The 19,768-nt window shown below is 40.2% G+C and overlaps 1 protein-coding gene across 1 annotated transcript in view; it reads left to right on the top strand.

Moving 5' to 3' along the window:
• The window catches only part of LOC121200812 (golgin subfamily A member 6-like protein 22), an 87,458-nt gene that overhangs the window by 25,745 nt on the left and 41,945 nt on the right, over positions 1-19,768 (top strand). Inside the window, exons 4-6 of the mRNA XM_041066317.1 lie at positions 12,639-12,758; positions 17,492-17,659; positions 19,228-19,407. Of these exons, the coding sequence (XP_040922251.1) occupies positions 12,639-12,758; positions 17,492-17,659; positions 19,228-19,407 (468 nt within the window). The remainder of the gene's footprint in view (positions 1-12,638; positions 12,759-17,491; positions 17,660-19,227; positions 19,408-19,768) is intronic.

Raw genomic sequence — 19,768 nt, 5'->3', positions numbered from 1 at the left:
TTAAGACTGATTAGATCAGTCTTGCGCGAACGTGCGCTGGCATGCATACACACATACGCACCGAATTTGAATATCAAAATGGAATTGCTTGACCAGTGAAAACTAGATTAATTCAAAATGTTTGCATCAAGGTGTAGAAAACAGATGACTAGGCATATTTTTAATGCACCTTACAGCATTTAAAGCCATTTATGACATTAACTAAAGCTCATGTTATTCAAACACATTTTGCAAGTCAAAGCCACTTATGCTGAGAATACTTGATGCTCCTTTTTTCTCCTTTGCCTTGTTGACTTCATGAGATCATCAGCATAGATATTGATTTTGCAATCCCTTTGATGGAGTTTTAGTGATATAAAATGTGTATACCTCTTTCATTATAACATGTCACAGCCACAAAATAATGAATGAAACTCTGTTACTACACTACTGTAAAGTGCATGTCATTTACTTTTCCACCTAAGTTACACATACACATATGTTGATAAGACTTTAGGGAAGAGATTATAAGAATATGAGCCTTTTTACATGAACACAGTGTTATTGCATTTAACACAACGCTGTTATGCCAGCCCTGTTCCTGTTAAAGCTTCTATTCATCTTGGTTCGTCAAGGTTATGTATAAAGGCTGGCTATTGCCCTGTTTCCAACAAATGCCACAAACAGATGTTCTTCTTCCTTTTCTACAGAAACGTCAAGAGATTGCACTGTAGCTACCAGGTTAAATCTCCTGACAACGTAACAACATGGTGGGTGATGCACATTTGGCCTAGAAACCTCCCACATCCTTATTCTTCCTTTGTAAAATCATTTCTATTATGTCGTTGTTGCGGTTGATGCGAGGACCCATTGCAATCCTTTTTCTTCCTATTTGAATGTGCTGCTCAGTTCTGCTGTGAGATATTTGATCAGCTCAGAACACGATGTAACACTTTCAGATAGTCCTTTTTTTTCTTCTGGTAAACAAGAGAAAGTTGTTTTGCTGTCTGTTAAGAGTTTGAAAGTACAGTGTCAATTTCACTTACCGCTTTTTATGTAAGATGTAACATAGTGAAGAGTGCTCAGCCAATGTAAAATGTGTACATCTGTGTGTGTTCATGCACAGGATCTAGTGTTTCTGCCTCTCTATATGTGTATCTGTGACAGTTTCCTCTCGAGATGTTAATTCCTCTCCTCCCTGTTGTTGTCATGCTTCCACCAGCAGAGTCTGCACCAGGGAGACGAAGACATATTGGTGTTAATGAAAAGCCCTCCTAAACTCTCCTCCCCGCATGAATGTTTAAACATGCTTGTCATAACATTCATTCGCTCACACATGACAGCTAGCATCTGCAGCTGCCTTGCTCGCCCTCAATATTTTATCATACCATCTCCCCTAACCCCACACTAACACAATGGCTGTGTGTTAGCAAACTGAATTATAATGACTCAAAACAGGCTGTTTTCAGACTCACTGCCAGCACAGGCCTACATAATGGATTCAGCAACACCACAGGTCTCGTAATGGTACAATTAGTCATCTTAAATATGAAAGACAGAGAGAAAGAGGCCAAATGAAGGAAATGCAGTTGTACTTAGAGGGAAAGAAGAGCAGAAAAAGAGTAATGAACAGAGATGATAACAGAAAACAAGGAAGAAAGGAGAATTGCAAAACAGAGTGAAGGGAAAAAGTGTGTAAAGAAACTAATGAGGAAAGAAAAGGGGAATAGAACAAAGACATAAAGAAAGAAAGAGAAATGCTCATGTCCATATACAGTATGCTATTCAGAAGTCCCATAACACTGCAGGTCAGCTGTTGTGACCTTGGTGGTTTTGACAGAAGTGGTTCACCATGGTAACGGTTAGTCGGCAACCCTCTGAGCACCCCCGCACCCCTCATCACTCTCCAAGCCTTCCTTACTGCCTCTCTGCCAATTTGATTGGACGCGCAATTGAAATGTCATGCCTCAGCAACACACACATACACACACTCCAGATCAGCCAGACTGAAACAGTGGGATGGAAGAACAGGGCGCATTGTTCACAAGTCAAAATGAGAGAAACCAGAGATAAAAATGTAACACTAAGAGTGGAGAAGGCCTTTGGTCCAGCTTTATATCACTGTACTTTCAGATAGAAGGAAAAAGTTGTTTCACTGTGTCTGTGTGTGCGTGTGTTTATCTGAACTCATAGTTACAGGGTTAATATTATGGGGCAGACCTAGGCACAGGGAGGCTTGTCATAGCCCCTGAATACAAAATCAAATGAATATATTAATGCAGAACTAGTTCTCTTCCTCTGGGAAATGTTGTCTGTAGGTTAGCTTTGCTAATGCACATGTCTCACCTTTAGCCAAATGGAAGCTGTAGGTGTGGTGGGGGGTGCACAGCACTGATGTGTTTGTTTTCTTCTTAACAAGCTTGTCTGTCCTTGCTAAAATAGAAATGTCCAGCATGCGGCTCCTCTCCTCCCTCACTCTCCTCTTTTTTTCTTTTTCACTTAAATGCAATTCTTTAACAATGCCTGTGGCTAAGTGGAAGTTAATATTCTCACCATGCTTGACAGTGTTATTTTTTTTTTAAGATATGCGTTTTCCACATCAAGCTTGGTTAAATAATAGAACTTTTCAACGTAACATAAACAAAAATTGGCTTTTAAAGTCCCTTAGAAGCAATTTTTCATTTCACTTGCCACTCAGCAGTGCCAACAATTAAAGTCTGCCATCTTTTCCTCGTATGCAGCAGTTTTCTGGCTCTGTAGTGTTGACATGTATACTATCTTGTTGTGTGAGCAGCTTAGCACAGGGCAGCACTGATCTCTTGCAGGGCTCTAGTTGCTGCTGATCTGCATAAGTGACTGTGCCACACTTAAAGCCGCTGGCTCCTTAAAGCCCCTTCTAAATCAGTGTTAAAGCCTTGATAATAGACCTCACTGACCAATTGATTGGCCTTCATATGTTTACAGCTCACTTTAATTGCCTCAAAAATACCATTTATCAGCCGTGTGTGTCCATGTATGTATGTACGTGCGTGTGTAAGCGTGCCTGTCCATCGACAAAAAGGCCTATTGATTTATCAGCATCGGGATTTGTCCTGTTCACTGTACATAAAACCCCTGCATATGTGCTGTTCAAAATGGGAAATGGCCCCATCGATTCCCTTAAGTTGGAGCCCAAATGCTAAAGATTTTTGGATAAGCTTTCTCATTACTTAAGCTGAAATCAATAGGGGAGAGCATGGGTCTAATGAATGAACGGGCCACAGATCAGATGGGGTGTGCTCATCCCTGGCCTGTCCTGGTCGATCTGTGTGGGTGCGTGTGAGTAAGTGTGTGTGTGTGTGTGTGTGAGGCAGACAAGGAGAGAGAAGGAACCTGTCTATTCATACATCACAAACCTTTTTCTTTGGCACAGAAATTCACATTGTTGGACAATTTCTTTATTTTTCTCTATTCATTTGACCCATCGCTGTTAAATTAAGTATCATTTATTCTTGTTCCGCACTATCCTACAGAATGTATTTTTTTTTTCTAAAGTGCCTACAATGTGTCAAAAACATACAGTATATCAAAATCAGTATTGGTAACCAATGTAAACAATCAGCATCTAATTAAGGTTTAAAGTATATATTTTATTCTTATTCTTATTTTTATTCTTACAATAATTGAGCTGTTTCCCTTCACACATTCTTTCTCTGTAGTTGAAAACAGAGCAGGGAGCTGTCAGAGTTCCACCAGAAGGAGGAGATGCTTCTCTCTGAGGTACAGGAAACCCAAGAAAAAAAAAAAAAAACACTGACACAAGAGCATGTGTCCTCTTAGAATACATCCAAGGGGGAAATAAATTACAAAATAAAACATATATACCCAAAATACATACGGCAAATGATCACGGCCCAGGAGTGAAGATTTAAAAAAGAGAATGTTATATTCAGTTCATGTGCCTGTGTGTCAGCCAGTCGGCTTGTATACCCACACACACTCATACACACACACAGTCACAGAGCAAACTACCTTGCCCAACTTCAACCCCTTTGGCTGACTTTTTGGTTTTTCCACTTTCCATTCTTTCCAGTCTTTTGAAATATCAAAACAATACAGAGTGGTTCATCTCTAGGAAACTGTCGTTGGCCAAGCGTGCAGACGCTGCCTTTCAGAGAACATTTACCAGACTTCTGCTGCTAAGAGTTTCACATTGTGGTTTTGGCCGACCCGTGGAATTATCTACATTAATTAGCTACAGCTGATATTGCAGGCAGTTGTCGTTTTAGCTGTGGTAACCAACAGTCGCAATCTAAAAATGAGAACCCTGCAGTCATTTAAAGTAGATCATAAATTCATAATAACATAGTCAATAAATACCACATACTTGTAAAGTGGGCTAACTTCAGATTTCTGCCATGTGGCTTCAAGAAAGAAGAACAATCCGTAATTTGTGCACATCAACAAAGAATGAGCGCAAATATCAGCCCAATTTTCAAATAGTAAACTCCCTGTCCCTTCCCCTCACACCCCTCTAAGGTGTCCTGCCTTTTCAACTCATAAATATGGAAGGCGAGGAATGATGAGATTCATGGACAAGAAAGGAATCAAAATCTATTGTTGCGTGTCCTTTTCCCCGTGTAAAGTTTGGATTAAATGTCACACATTAGCATATGAACTTTTAAATGAGCTTGTTTGCTCTCTGCGGTGTGGGGCATGTAAATACCCATCTTGAGTATGGAATGGGGATTGCTTAGTGGAAGTAGGGGGTGGGGGGTTTGGGGTTCACAAGAACTGGGAAGTGTAGGACATATTTGAGTGTTGCACCGGCAATTAGGTCACAGCGAGGGACCCGGAGTACAGAACAGCTCTATTGACTGGTTACGTCTGGCTGGTGTTCCACACCTGAAGTGGCAGATAGTGGCAGATGGAAAAGCTCCCTGATGGCTAAGGCTTCTGGTGATTTGAGGGAAGGAGATGACTGACAGGCATTCCCAAAATGAAGTGATTGACATGCGCTGTCAGAATGAATCTACTCACGAGAAAATGCAGAAATGTGTGTACACAAATACGTTATAGGGATATGGGTAAATATTGTAATTTTGTTGGAGTGTAGCTCTGAGATATTGACCAGCAAAGATTTGACATAGCAGTTGCCTAAAGTGTTTTATATGTTTAACAGTTTTATATGTTTAACATCAAGACATTAATCTGTAGATACAATAAGCATAAAGCAATTATAATATTTAAAATAAATATGCCCATAAATCGTTCTGTTTAAGAAGAAGCCAGACAGAACCTACAGGTATGTTTATTAACTCCCATGTGCATGTGTGTGCATGGCCATGCCCTGTAAGATATTTGATAGTAAACAAACTCCATTATTTGCACATATATATATATATTTTTTTTCATAGACTATGATTCCCTTTGTTTTAAAATGCGATGTTGCTTATTTATTGACATAATTTCCTTGTGAAGGGCTTGTGTCTGTAAAACACATTAAAATCATAATGCAATCTTTGCTAACCCAGGAGCAATGTTATTGTTCTATTATACTCACCGAATAACAGCATCCCAGCCTGTTTATCAATCCAATATCTCATAATGCGCTCTCTGCTTGGTCATTTTGAATATAAAAGATCTCACTGTTATTATACCATATTTTCTATATTTAGTATTAATCTCTTGTTCTGACATGAATCTGACACATCCAATATGATATTTGATAAGTTGTTGTTGTTTTTTTTTAACCCCCCTCATAGTTTCCAGGTGATATTGGATACATGTGCAGAGCTGGTATTATGTTGGCTGTTTCATCTGGGTATAAAAATGATTTAGTGTGTGCTCAGCACGCAGTGTCATTGACTAGCTTTAATTTCACTGCAAGGGTGGGCTTTATTACTCTGCTACTCTCCGTGTGTGTGTGTGTGTGTGTGTGTGTGTGTGTGTGTGTGTGTGTGTGTGTGTGTGTGTGTGTGTGTGAGAGGGAGAGAGAGAATTAATGTTTCTGTGCATTCATATTTGTGGATTTTTATGCTCACTGGTGTAGCAGCATGGCTCACCTGTGCGCACACATACACTTGCGCATATCTCCGTATGTCTTTCCATGCCCTTCCATGTCCGCTCTACATCCAGCCTCTTCAGCATCTAATTGCCATTCAGTGGAAGAATCAACTAAACCAACACGTGGAACACCTCACGTCACACTCGGGGCCAAACCGGTGGTCCCAGTATGAGAAACAGAGGGGCTCCACTTTGCCGTGACAAACCTTACTTCTGATCAAATGCTACAGAGCCATAATCATGTTTGTGCCACTGAATTCTTTAACCTTTCCATGACCCCGGTGAATGCCAGCGGCCCAATCACAGAACCTAATTGAATCTGCTCGGCGGCGCCCCCCCGACTGATGAAAAAATAAAATTGGAGGTGAAAAATGAATACAGCAGCAGAGAGAGAGAGAGAGAAGGAGGGAGATAATACTAGTGGTGGTGGTGACGGTGGTGGAGGGAGGTGGGGGGGGGTTGCACTGCAGTTTTATAAATACACAGATGTGCTCACAAACACACACACACCCAGACACGTACACATAGTCACACCTTTTTCAATCCCGCAGGAGAATGGGGAGTGGGAAATGACAGAGAGAGAAAGAGAGAGAGGTTGGGCCCAGGTTTCTCATTACCCCCTTGGCCCATTCAGAGGATATTCCTATAAGATAATCTGATTTATTTGCAATTTTCCTTTAAGCGGCTTAGTGTTTACCTCCAAGATTAATATTTTTCTCTGTTATTAATATCAGACTGTAATTAGGAGTGATGTGTCTCGCTCTGCACTGTTCCGTGGCCGCCAGGCAGCGAGCTGGATGAAACTGTTGTTGCGACTGTGATTCTGTTTCACAAGACAAAAAAAAAAAAAAAAAAAAAAGAGAGAAAAGAGAAGGAAGTTTTAAAAGGAGGAAAGAGGCTGCAGGGCTGGGGATGTAGAATTACAATTGCGGCATACCTGCCTCTGTGTCTGAGGATGTGTGTACGTGGGTGTGGGTGCAGGACCGTGCAAATATGTGAATGTGTATTTCTTAAGATTACGTGCATGTGTGTGTGACAGTGTGATGGTCCCCTCTGATTGATAGGGTGTCTGTGCCGGCTGTAGATTGCTCTTGCTGATTGCTTCTGAGAGCTCCAGCTGATTTATAATCAGAGCAGGATGAAGGATTGAGCTGTGGATTGCTTATCTGTTTATCTGTTTAGCCCCCTCACAACATAAACTGACAAATTATCATGTTGAACACACACACACACATACGCACCTACACACAGATGCACAAAAGCACATGTGAACAAAAAAAAAATGTAATAACGTGGACGTTCTTATTAAATACACACAGGCACACCGTCATATAAATGTAATTTTGCAGACACACACCAGCGACACAGAACATAAAGAACTTTACTCATCAGCACAGTCACATTTTCATGATTGCCAAGAAGAGTGCAATCAGTCTCATTTGTTTACATGTGAACACGTCAATATCAGATATAAGTCATGTTGTAATTAACTTGTTTTATGACCTTAGAGTTTTGATTTGTTCCATCATTTCAAGGTCTCTATACCAGTGGTCAGGGATGTGGATGTTGTTTCATTTTTGGACACATACCTGCTTGTTGTTTACTGTATGTTGATATGTAACTGCTTCTACGTACACAAAATCACATCTATAATATCTGAACCTCTGAACATGGGAAGAATGGAAAATAAACAAAAAAAACCCCAAATACATAGACTTTCATTGCACCAGGTGAGGAGATTGTGATGTGTATTGTGATTGAAAATACTACATTTATATAGTGTGACTAAAGTAGGTGTTTGTTGTTTTCAATAAAGAGCCTGGCATATTATGTGAGACTAATTCCACTTGGCAAGCCAGAGTACAAGCCAGCAGGTTTAAATGCTGACAGGTTTAGTATGCCCTATGGCACTGTGACAGCTCTGAGAGTGTGTGTGTGTGTGTGTGTCTGCATCTTTCTGTCTCTCTGTCTCACACTCTTCCCATTCTTACCCGTCTGTCTGATTATTTGTTACTCTCTCTCTTTTCACCACAGTTGTTTGCAAATGCACAGTGACAGAATCACGAAAGAAGCGCAAAAACACAAAGTACAGGAGTGCTTGGCGTGCAGACACACACACACACTGACGAATGGCAGCAATTAGATGGGGAAACCAAGCATGTGAGGAGCGCTGAGGGGCTGCAACCGCTGTATGGAACGTGTGTGCGTGTGCGCGTGTTGTACGTGTTTGTGTGTATTTGGAAGGTTTTTGTCCTAATGCACCATCCATCTGTCTAAATATCAACACTGTTTCATATGTCACTGGGCAGTGGCTGTGATGGGGCGCAGTTGCTTGCTGGGCGTTAACATTTACAATCAAGGTCCAAATAAGGAGAAGACTGGATTACAACATTATCAATTCACTAAATTAATTGCTTACAGAGCTGCGACAGAAGAACTTGTGTGTTTGGCAGTGGCCACACTTTTGTACGAAAACATTAGAAAACGATACAGAACAGAAGCACTTAATAGTACTGTTTTTCTCATGGTCTGCTTCCATGTCAGCCTCTTAGTAGTTTAACCCACTGACACTCAGACCTTGAGCTTTCTCAGCTCTCACTCGCTTCCTTCTCTGAAGGAAAACCTTATCACTCTGGTCAGAGCAGCAGTCACTTCTCATTTTCCATTTAAATCGAGAATCTGCTCAAGAAATTCCTCGCAGCAGCCTCTCCTCTTGAAATCAGTCACATCTCTATCTACTCTAATTGTTATCTAATAAACAAATTTCTCTCCTTACCAGGTTCTGTAACTTTTATAGGGATTCCCCTGCTTTTGTTGAACATTTTACCGGCTTTTTTACTTATGTACCATCACAGACATAATGCAGAGATAATATGGTCTTGTCTCTTAATCATTTTGAGTCCATATGGGATACCTTTCTTTGAACCTCATATTGTTTCCAACTCTGTTTTAGTGCTAGATGAGATAGCACTTCTGAATTCCATATTTGAAAGTCACTATTCTTAATATACAGAAGTCAAGTAATAAAACAAAGTCAAGTTAAGCCAGATTTATTTATATAAAAAAAGATTTAAGGCACATTTTAAAAACACAAAAGCAGTAGTTAATCAGAGTAACACCCAGCAGTTGTGTGACAACATTTTTATACAAATTCATACTGGCAACAACACGACTCGTTTCCCGGAGAGATTTGAAGTGGGCAACACAGACTCCAACTTTCCTAAAACGTATCATATGTCTGTCTGTTTGTTTTTTGTTGTTTTTTTTCCAAGAGTGTAATATGTGTGAGAGCAAATGTGTGCGCTTGTGTTATTAACGGTTTTGCCTTCATGCCAACTTTTTGTGCTTTTGATTTATTCCCTCCTCTGTGGGAGATTGCGCAGATTTTACAAGCAGGTGTATGCGTGCGTGCGTGTTGATTTGTATTTATGACCGGTGGAGATGTGTGTTAGACAGAGCTACTGATGAATTACTTACTTCTGATTGCTTCCATCACAAATCATCCCCATATTATAACCCTTCTCATGCAAAGAAGTGGCACTGTATGTGTGTGTGAGAGAGAGAAAGAGAAAGAGGGCATGAAACCATGTGTCTAAAAAATAATGCAAGCTGTTATTAAACTAAATGTGAGTTCATATATGTAGCCCATGTATAGTATCTGTGTGTGTTATGAATGAGTCAGTAAGTGTGTGTGTGTGTGTGTGTGTGTGTGTGTGTGTGTGTGTGTGTGGTAACCCTGTATCACTGGCAAGCTCATTTCTCTCAGAAATCAAAGTTAAATGGGTCATCTATCATGAGAATATGTGACTGGGACGCTTGTCTCTGCCAGTGTATGTGTGCATGCATGAGTGTGTGTGCAAATTTGTGCACAAATGCAAGGTGTGTGGTGCAAGGGCAGCATGTGTGTGCTTCTGCAGCTGTGTGCACCCGCTTGAGTGCATGTGTATGTGTGTCTGTGGCAGCCACTTGTCTTTGCCTGTGCTATGATTAATGGTTTACATTGGGCTGTTCAGCCATGCATGTTTCTTGGTTTATCGTTTTATGCTGTCTCCAATTAAAGCTCCATAACTTGAGTGATGGCTTCACGCCATTGTCCATCAACAGAGGCCATCAATGGCCTTATCCACTCAGGATATGGAAGCCACACACTAACTAATATCCTCTTGTGTCAGAGCCATTGGGCCATCTATGTGTGTGAGTATGCAGATATCTGTGTCTGTGTGTGTGCGTGCATGGAAAAGTGAAAGATATCAGTTTTAAATGATGTAACCAATTACCCTTTGAGGTAAATGTACTTTTACTTCTTATCTTACAAATGAACAAATGAAATAAAATGTGAGTGGGGTAAAATAATACCACTTTTATTTTAATCAATCATCTGGTAATCAATCAATTAATCAATATAAATAGGTGAAATCTTCTCATCCTAATGGTATTTTTTATTTCTTTCAATTTTTTAAAACTAAACTAGCAAAACTGAGAGACTTTATATGGGAATAAGGACCATATTTTTTGCAGTGTGTGCGTCCGTGCAGAATTTTGAATCTTCGTGCCACCTTGTGTGTGTGTGTGTTCAGGTCTTCCTGTGCCAGGAAAGTGTTATGTGAATATACATACATTAGGACGTGTGAGCTCGCTCACGTACACTCCACAGAGACACGCACGCGCCACACAATATCATTTCACGCAATATTATTTCTCATATAGCAGTAATGACATTAGGCCGATATGTTGATTATACTGTCGGCAAACAGCAGCCTGCTGATTGGGTTAGCATATTACCTTATATCACATTTCTCCATTCATCCCTGTATTTTTTTTATTGCCCTCATTTTTCCAAATCACTTCCCACTTCCCCAGTTTCCAGGGCGAGATTCCAGGCTATGCAAGCAAGTGATGGGAAGTAATATAGGAATAATAGGAAGACACAACAATGCAAGGGAGAAAAAACTAAAACCTTAGAGCAGCTGTTGTTGTCACATGTCTGCTTACAGGACAAAGCTGACAAAGGCAAAGTGATAGGAGAGCAACACAACAACACAAATTAGTGCACGTAGTTCATGTGTGTGATAGATTGTGCTCAGCATGTGTTTTCCATAAGTATATTTTTAACAGGTGTGCAGATTGGTAAAGGGAAAAAAAGAGGGTGATTTAGTGAAGACTGAGAAGAAGGGGGGTTGGATGACAGGAGGGAGACAGATATTTCAGAGTGGGCCTCTCAGATTGTTAGAGAATGAGATTTAATTTGCAGCTGGGACATTGAGTGATGATACCCATGGTGTGTGTCTGTCTGAGTGTTTGCATTCACATGTGTGCATGCTTTAATGTTAAAATAAACAGTATATACAAACTACAGGATTGCTCTTAGGATTGCTAGTGCATTTCTGTTGTGTGTTCCTCTGTAATATCAGTTTCTAAGTCACTAGAAAACAAACAGAAAACACATTCCAGCAGGATACATTCACCTATCTTCACCTTTTTCCTCTGGCCAACATGTACACACAAACAGACATATACACTGAGATACATCCTTCATTATTAACAAGTGTGAAACAACCTGTATATAAAACACAACAGTCAATATTTATGCTATGGTGAAACAAAGACTTTTGGTGTTGGTGTTTTTTGGCGCTTAAAGACAGAAACATGAGCATGTCTGGCTGTGAACATAGGAAATTTTGCTGCAAATTACTAATGGTGTTATTGGATATTTGTACCACGTGCAAGTAATGATTTAGCCATGCATAGTGTACAGTAGGACACACAGGCGGTAAATGGAAAAATGATAACAATAACAATAACTCACATCAGCCATCCCTAATATATAGGCTGCTACACCATGTCGTGGTTATATGACACTTGGAGAAAAATGAACTGTAGTTATCTGGAAATTAAAAAAAAAAAAAAAAAGGGACTGATTTAATATTCAGCAGTAGTTGAATGAGTTGGGGGAAGGGAAAGAAGGCGGACTTATGGATGTAGAAGGGGTGGGGGTGAAGAAGATGGAGGAAATTAATCAGTGGTATCAGCTCCATGGGAGTTTAGCTAACCACCGACCTCAGCGCTTTAGGCAGCCTATGAGGGAGCTGCTGCTGTAGCTGCTGCCATAACAAACCAAACCCACCAAATCACCATGCATGTACACTTTCCACCAAGACAGCACATTAGGCTTACAAGCCCATCACCTTCAGACAAGTCCTGTGTCATCAGAAGTTCCGCTGCTATGTTTGTGTATTGGAGTGAATGTGAAGCATAATTTATGCTTGTATCTATGGCAGGTATAATCTGAGTGCATGCTGTCCTTCCTTATGTGTATGGACAGTGAACATATTATCTATTGTGTGTCTGCACAGTGAGAAAATCAAATCTCAGTGTGATGGGTTTGTACATTGATTTATTTTTTTGCTATGTTATTGATATTTTGTTGTCTTACGAGGATCATTCCACGCAATATCGCTCGTTGTAGCTGGCACTTTGTCAGTTTTCACAATGGAGGATCTTTGAGTGAGAACAATACACAAGCGAAGTAAGAAGTGAGCTGGCTGAAAATGCCACAGCTTAAAACTGCAATTTATGACAATGAATGAATATGCCAACTGCTGACTGTGTTCCAGGCCGAGGCCGAAATGGGGTCTTTGAGGAGCGAGCTCAGCGCCTTATTTGAGAGAAGGATGGAAGAAAAAGAGACGAGGATTAGCCAACTAACGACAGAGCTGAAGGGAGTGGAGCAGAAGGTGAGATAGCAAGTCTACGCAAACCCATGATTTAAATCATTTTCAGCTTTTGTTGTTTGCATAAAATTTAAATACACAGAGGTTTTATGCTACATATTACAAAGTCTAAAATGATTGACAGAACAGAAACAGCCAAATTATTATTGCTGCTTTTCCAATAATAAAAGTTTGGAAATGTTTGGCTGCCAAATATTGGGACCAGTAGCTTCCCAAGACAAAATTCAGTGAAACTTTTCCATGCAGCTCAAAGCCTTTTGTTGTCAAACACGCAAGTACATGAATATATAATACTGAAAACCTTTGGAGCAAATTGTATTGCATTGTGAAGCTTTGGCTAATATTATTGGTTGACCCCTGGGTTTCTGTTAATTTAACCATGCTATCATAGGGCTTCAATCAGTTTTCCATCCACTTATTTTATAACCCTTTCAATTATAGAGATTACTAATTCTTTTAGAGCTTATTGAGCTGTACTCTTGATTCAAAGGCACACCGGCCCATTGAGGCACAAGCACCGACAGAAATACACACACGCACATACACACACAAGTACACACCACTTGATCTGCATATCATTATGCTTTTGATCGAATGCCAAAGTTTTGCTGAGAAAGACATCAGAGTCAAATGGAGCGAACATGTACACAACACCTGTAGGATTTGTGTGTGCGTGCGTGTGTGTGCTCAAGAGAGAGGCAGCTGTGAAATCTGCACCTGTTTAATTGAATTAGCCTCGTTAATGTATTCACACTGGCTGCCAAAAAAGCATGGCATTAACAAGCTCGTTAGACCAATTAGTTAATTAATTGTCTGTATAGCAGCAGCTTCCCAAAGAGCTGCGTCTTCATTATCTGATGGCTACCGCCTGTTGGATCATTGAATGAGAGCTGATAATGCATGGCTGTGTAACACTGCTCTCATGAGTGTGTGTGTGTGTGTGTGTTTGTGTCTCTTCAAACGTTGCGTATTTCTGCATATATATGTGTGTGTGTGTATATACAGAATGTGTAATTTCTGGGGGTTGCAAACCTGCAGAGACAAAGGTACATGTATGAATGTTTGTGTATATGCATTTGTCAGTCTATGTGGGGCATGCTCAGAATAAGGTGGCCAATATCAGTGTATATTGCAGTGAAAGGTTATGTGGGGGCTGTCACTCCCACAGGTAAAGACAGAGCAGTCCTCCTAGCCACTTTCTAATCTCTCTTTTATTAGAAGTTAATATCTCGCCTGCTCTTTCTCACTCCACACTCCCACCTGCGTAGAAATGGCCCAGCTCCATCTTTTTAATTCAATTATATTAGCCACCCTCTCTCTCTCTCTGTGCCATAACTCTGCAACTCACATCTCTCTCTCACACTCAGTCTCTCACTCTTTTCTCTGTTTCTTCCCCTCCTCACCCCTCCTTTCTTTGTCCTCAAATGTTCCACTTCTATTCGTAATCCTAGATGGAGGATAGACTTTGGCCAATCAAGGATTTGTGCAAGCTGCTCTCCCTTTCTCCTCTCCTCCGCCTTCTTGGCAAAAAAAAAAAAAAAAAAAACATATGATGGCTGGGAGAGGAGAAAAGAGGAGAGATGAGGGATGGAGGAGAATAAGGAGGAGGCGGAGGGCAGGAGTTGAGAGTAGGACCCCAGGGGCGAAACTTTGATTGCTAAAGTAATGAGACTTGATCAGATTGAGGTTTCTCTCTCAATAGGGGCTTTACTAATATGAAAGTCCAAGGCTTAAGCACTCATTTGAAATAAAATCGCAAATCTGATATTCTTTCTTCCGGACTTCCAGCTAAGGTCCTATACTCCCCTGCTGGAGAATTAAGACTTCATACAGACCACATGGGAACTTTTAATCATCTCTGATGGTGGCAGATTTGGAGATGAGAAAAATCACTGTAATGTATTAATTATGTAACAATATTATGGAGTTCTGAAAGTCAGTGCCATAAAGACCTTGGGCTATAGGACAGATTTTGGCAGGCATTGTGATTTTTAACTAGCTGCCAGGTGGATAGTTAGGACGCACCTGCAATGAGTGGATCACAGAAGTGTCAATATACTGTTTTACAGATTACAGATTGAGTGTACTAAATGTATAACAATGACACATGCAAAAAAACATGACCCTGCACACGCTACCATGAGGGAGTCCAAGCTGCCTTTGTAGCAACTATCAGACTGTGCTTCATGAACCATAAAATCTTTAGTTTTGTTGCTCATTTCTGAGAATTAGCTTAAACTTTCTATAGTACATAACTAAGATGACACACAATAATGATTTAATAATGATGGAATAATCATTTGATTTATTTTTGTCCACATGTACTTTCATTTATACTCTTCCTACATAGGTAAATCCTGTCATGTAATTAGCAGCCTCGCTAATGCACAAATCCTGATATGGAACCTTAATTTAGATACGTGTACGCACTGCATGCAAATGCAACCGTATAATTCCATTGTTAAAGCATTACAGCTGCTTAATAGCACGTGTTGTCTATTTGAAATTCTCTGATCTTTGCTTGGAAACCATAGTTGTCCTCCTACTTTATTTTTTTTCCAGTTTAACAAAATACTGTAAATCCTTCTGTTACACATTCATTCTTTACAGAATAAAAAAAGAGGACTGCAGAGTGCTTGCTGTACACAAGGCACAGCCAAAGTATTGCCACAATCTTACAGACCAAATCACATAAAAACTGAAGGTGATAGTAGATATACATCATTCAAATTAAACAAAAAAATGTATATGAGGGTGACCATGTTTTGTTTCAGCAAATGTTAGCATCTGAGCAGTTGAATAAATAAACGCTGGGTTTTAATAGCTAAAGTTAATTGGAACATAACAAAATTTGTGTATTTGAGCTCAGTACCTTAGACCCAGCTAGTGCCTTAAACGTAAGCTTATTTTTTTAAATAATAAATGCTTTGCACACTCGATTAAAATATCATGAAATGGATTGATGGTGGTAATTATAGAAAGGTGTGCAGTAGCTGGAATTACTGTATATAGTGTCTATTGCATATGAAATATTGTTTCAAGTACAGTAAAACAGTTACAGTAGCTGAATTTTAGGAGATATCATTGCTTTAACTTGGTTTCACATTGATGGTAATAATATTTAAAATGTGTAGAAAATGTGCTCTTTTGCTCCATAATCATTTTTCATCTGAAATCCCTCTTGCACTAGAGATGGGTTAACATAAAGAAGATGAACTTTTGCACGCTTGCTTAATGTGTCGATCTGTGCTTTTGCAACGCACTTGGCTGAAGCAGTGAAATTCACACATTATTGTCTCAGTTTTGTGAAACTTATTTTATTTCCCAATAGTCACACTAATATTGGTGGAATATCCAGATAAAAGAGTAATTTTAATTCAGCATTGCAATACTGGCTGCCCCATTGCTTATAATTGTTACCATTCATTAGCATGCTGTAGACGAGTTAACTGCATAAAAAGACCACCTACTGTTACAATATATATATATATATATATACTAGATAGTCTGGAGAGCTCTCTGAGGGAGGCAGTGGTGGGTTGTGTCTGTGCTAAGACAGAAGTCCAGAACCACAGTCTGTTGTTAGACGAGATTATGAGAGAGCTTGAGAGAGATGTGTAGAAGGATGCTGCACATTAAGTACCCACTACGAGTCCATGTTTGACTGTATATTGCATGTCTTCATATCAGCATGTGGTCGTTCTGTCTCAAATCATCCTGTCTGAGGGAAACGTGTATGGGTGTGTACTTGCGTGTGGCCTGTGTGCAAAAACGTATGCACGTGTGTGTATGTGTAAATGTGTATGCAAGCATGCACTTATATGTGTGTCGACTGTCTGCGGAGCCTCCTTACTAATCTAACACAGGGCTCATTTAACACAGTGCTAATGAATAGGGGCTTTGATTTGGCAAAGGGGTTCTGAACCACAGGCCCACACACACACACTCATATTCATGCACGGGGTGAGGAGTTCAACCACTGTCTGCTTCCTTAGAGATAATCAGTCTCTTTCCCCCACCAATTACTCAATCACTAATTTATGTACAGTGACACAACAGCAGTTATTTTGTTTTAGTTATGTTTTCCCATTTCGGAGGAGTATGGGTGTGTCAGCTTTAAACAGATACCATGAGGGTTAGACCCTTTCAAATTAAATGCAAGAAACTAAAGCACATGGTAAAACACAACACGCACATCTGCTAATGTTATTGGACTGACACTAGCGATCTGGTGCACACAAGAGAGTGTATTTCACAAGATCTTTGGCACAGGATGTGTTACTGTGCACATTCACTGATTTCTGATGCATACAAGAAAACAGAAAAAAAAACCATTTTGACGGGCTCTGCAGCCATGATGACTGCTTAACAATAATTTGCCCTATTTGAGGTACAATAATGAAAATGTACACATAATGTGAAATGTAAGAAAGAAACTATTTATTTTGACAGGAATTTATATCTTTAACTGGCACATGTAAGTAGTACCAGCTCTATTTAGACAGTGTAAGACAGAGTATTAATAGTAAGGTGAAAGGATGCTCTACTTTTGTTTACCTTTCTGCTGTTTGCAAGACACAAGTTGTAAAACCTATAGGCTGTGTAGTATCAAAGAGCAAAACTTAAGGAAAGTAAACATGTCAGTGGTGCACATTGGTTTGTGTATGTACTGTCTGTGTGTACGTACAGTGCAGACTGTTCTGTTGTCTGTCTGTGTGTGTGTGTGTGTGTGTTAGATGAAAGAGAGAGAGGAGCATGTGAGGCACCTGAACCAGGATGTGGTTGGTTTGCTAGCCTCCCAGGACTCTCTTAAGACAGCCTTGGCTATGAGGGAGAAACACACACAACAGCTGGTCCGGGATAACACGCAGCTCAAAGAAAGCCTGACCTCGCTGCAGAGCAAAGTAGGTAACACACACACACGCACACACACACACACACACACACACACACAGGAGAGGAGTTCTTCTTAAATAAGGAACAGGATTGGGCAACCTTCTCTAAATCAAATCTAGTCAGGGACATCAGGGAATTCTCCTCACTTTTTACTTCCTTCACAGTTAATCATCCATCCTTCTTCCCCTCCTCCTCCTCCTCCACCATTCCCTCTCTCACCCTCTCTCCATATTTAATAACTCATCGCCACCATCTTAGCTCCGCCGAGGGTTGGCTCGTACAATAAAGAATCGTGTTCGTATGAATATCACTTAGCCAAGAGAGGGACTGTGAGTGGAGGAGGGGTTAAATCTTGTTTTTGTTTCTTTCTTTTTTCCCCCACTCATTATTTATCTTTAGATCATTCTTTTTTTCTTTCTTGTCTTTCTTTTTCCCTCTCATCTCTCTTGTCCAGTCTCGCCTTCGCCCCAATGAGACCCAATGGTAACGAATGGGAACATTAAAGAGTCATACACATGATGAATGGAATGGCCTTTAGGTTTCTCTCACTGTCCTTTCTCCCTCTTCCTTAAAATTCTCTCTCTGTCTCTCTCCTACTGTATTTCTCTCGCTCTCCTTCTCCTCCTCCTCCTCCTCCTCCTCCTCTCTCCCCTATAGAGTGGTGCGTGCCAGTGATGTGTTTTAGGCTTAAATTAACCCATTTACTGTGTCCTTGACCAAACCAAGTCATTCATCTGCTACTAGTGTTTTAGCAGCGCTGGTGCCTGCCAGCCAACATAAATGAAACACTTTCAACTTAAAAGAATTTTAGTTACTTGAAACACCCCTCTTAGATGTGGACTTATTGCTCTTAGTTTCCTAACACTCAATTTATTTCCTTAGCTTTTTGACATCATTAGCATCTGTTTAGATGCTAAATTTTACTTGTGTTTCTTAAAATTACTGATATTCCAGGGCTCACCTTGTATTCCTGCGGTGTCACAGGTTTCAGTAACGATTTCAAAATGAACTGACTTCTTTTAGCCACGCCAGGATTGTGTGTACATGAGCCTGGCAGAATGATTTTGTACATTAGAAATGTGCCGTAGTAGCCAAGGAAATGTTATGTTTTACAAGGATCCATGTTAATAAAAGCACATTGTTTCTCTTGTCTGAGGGGGAGCCAGTAGCAAAAAGGACCACGACTCTCTGTGATCCCTGCCCCAATGTTTGAGAAGCACTTGTCTAAAGTTAGTGTCCTACGACTTTATGATGAGTAATCAAGCAGTTTTATTGGTTGTGAGTTAAAGCAGTAACTGTAGGTTTCCCCAGCCTGGTACAAAGGCTTTATGATGTTGCCTTTCACTGCTATGGAGACAGAGCGGAGGCAAACATCCCTAAATTATTCTTTCATCTCCTTCTTCTCCTCCTTGGTCCCCATTCTTCTTCTCGTGTTCCTCTCCTCCTCAGCTCTCTCTAAATCTGTTAGTCCCTCTCTCAGCCTTTAGAGAAGGCTCAAACCACAGACAACCAAGACATACTGTCCTAATTCTTCATTTCTCTCCCCTTCTTTCTGTCGTCTCTGCCCATCTCTCAGTTGCAAATGAGTGAGCTCATGTTGAGGGACCTTAGTGAAACCCTGGATCAGACCAAAAGTGGTCTAGCTACAGAAGGAGAGCAGAAACAGCAGATCCAGGACCAGCTGCACCATTGCAACAAAGAAGTAGAGCGTCTTCAGCAGGAACTGAGTCATGTGCATCGCGCCGCTGAAAAAAAGGTAATTGGTTTCTTCCTCAAGGTCTTCATTCAAATATTACATTACAAATCCTTGTAAAACCTTGTTTTCCAATTTTGCCATCTTATTGTAACAAGTGCATTTGACTTTCCTGTTGCTGGCTATGTATTGTTGACACTGATACATTATCAGCAATTTTGTTTGCTCACAAGGTCAAGAAACTTTTTCTACACAAAGTGGACAATGTGGAAAAAAAATAGTTAAACTGAAAATAAGCAGGTTCTACCGGATGGAGATGAAATATAATATTCACTTTAATGTAATGCATTGTCTTTTCCCACAATGGGACTGATAAGAGGGGTCGCACAGGTGAGGGATTCATTTAAATATTCAATTTTCAAAT

The sequence above is a fragment of the Toxotes jaculatrix genome, chromosome 20, assembly GCF_017976425.1.
Source record: "Toxotes jaculatrix isolate fToxJac2 chromosome 20, fToxJac2.pri, whole genome shotgun sequence".
NCBI classification, from domain to species: Eukaryota; Metazoa; Chordata; class Actinopteri; family Toxotidae; genus Toxotes; species Toxotes jaculatrix.
Note: the sequence above shows the minus strand (reverse complement) of the source record. Positions and strands in the feature narration are given on the sequence as shown.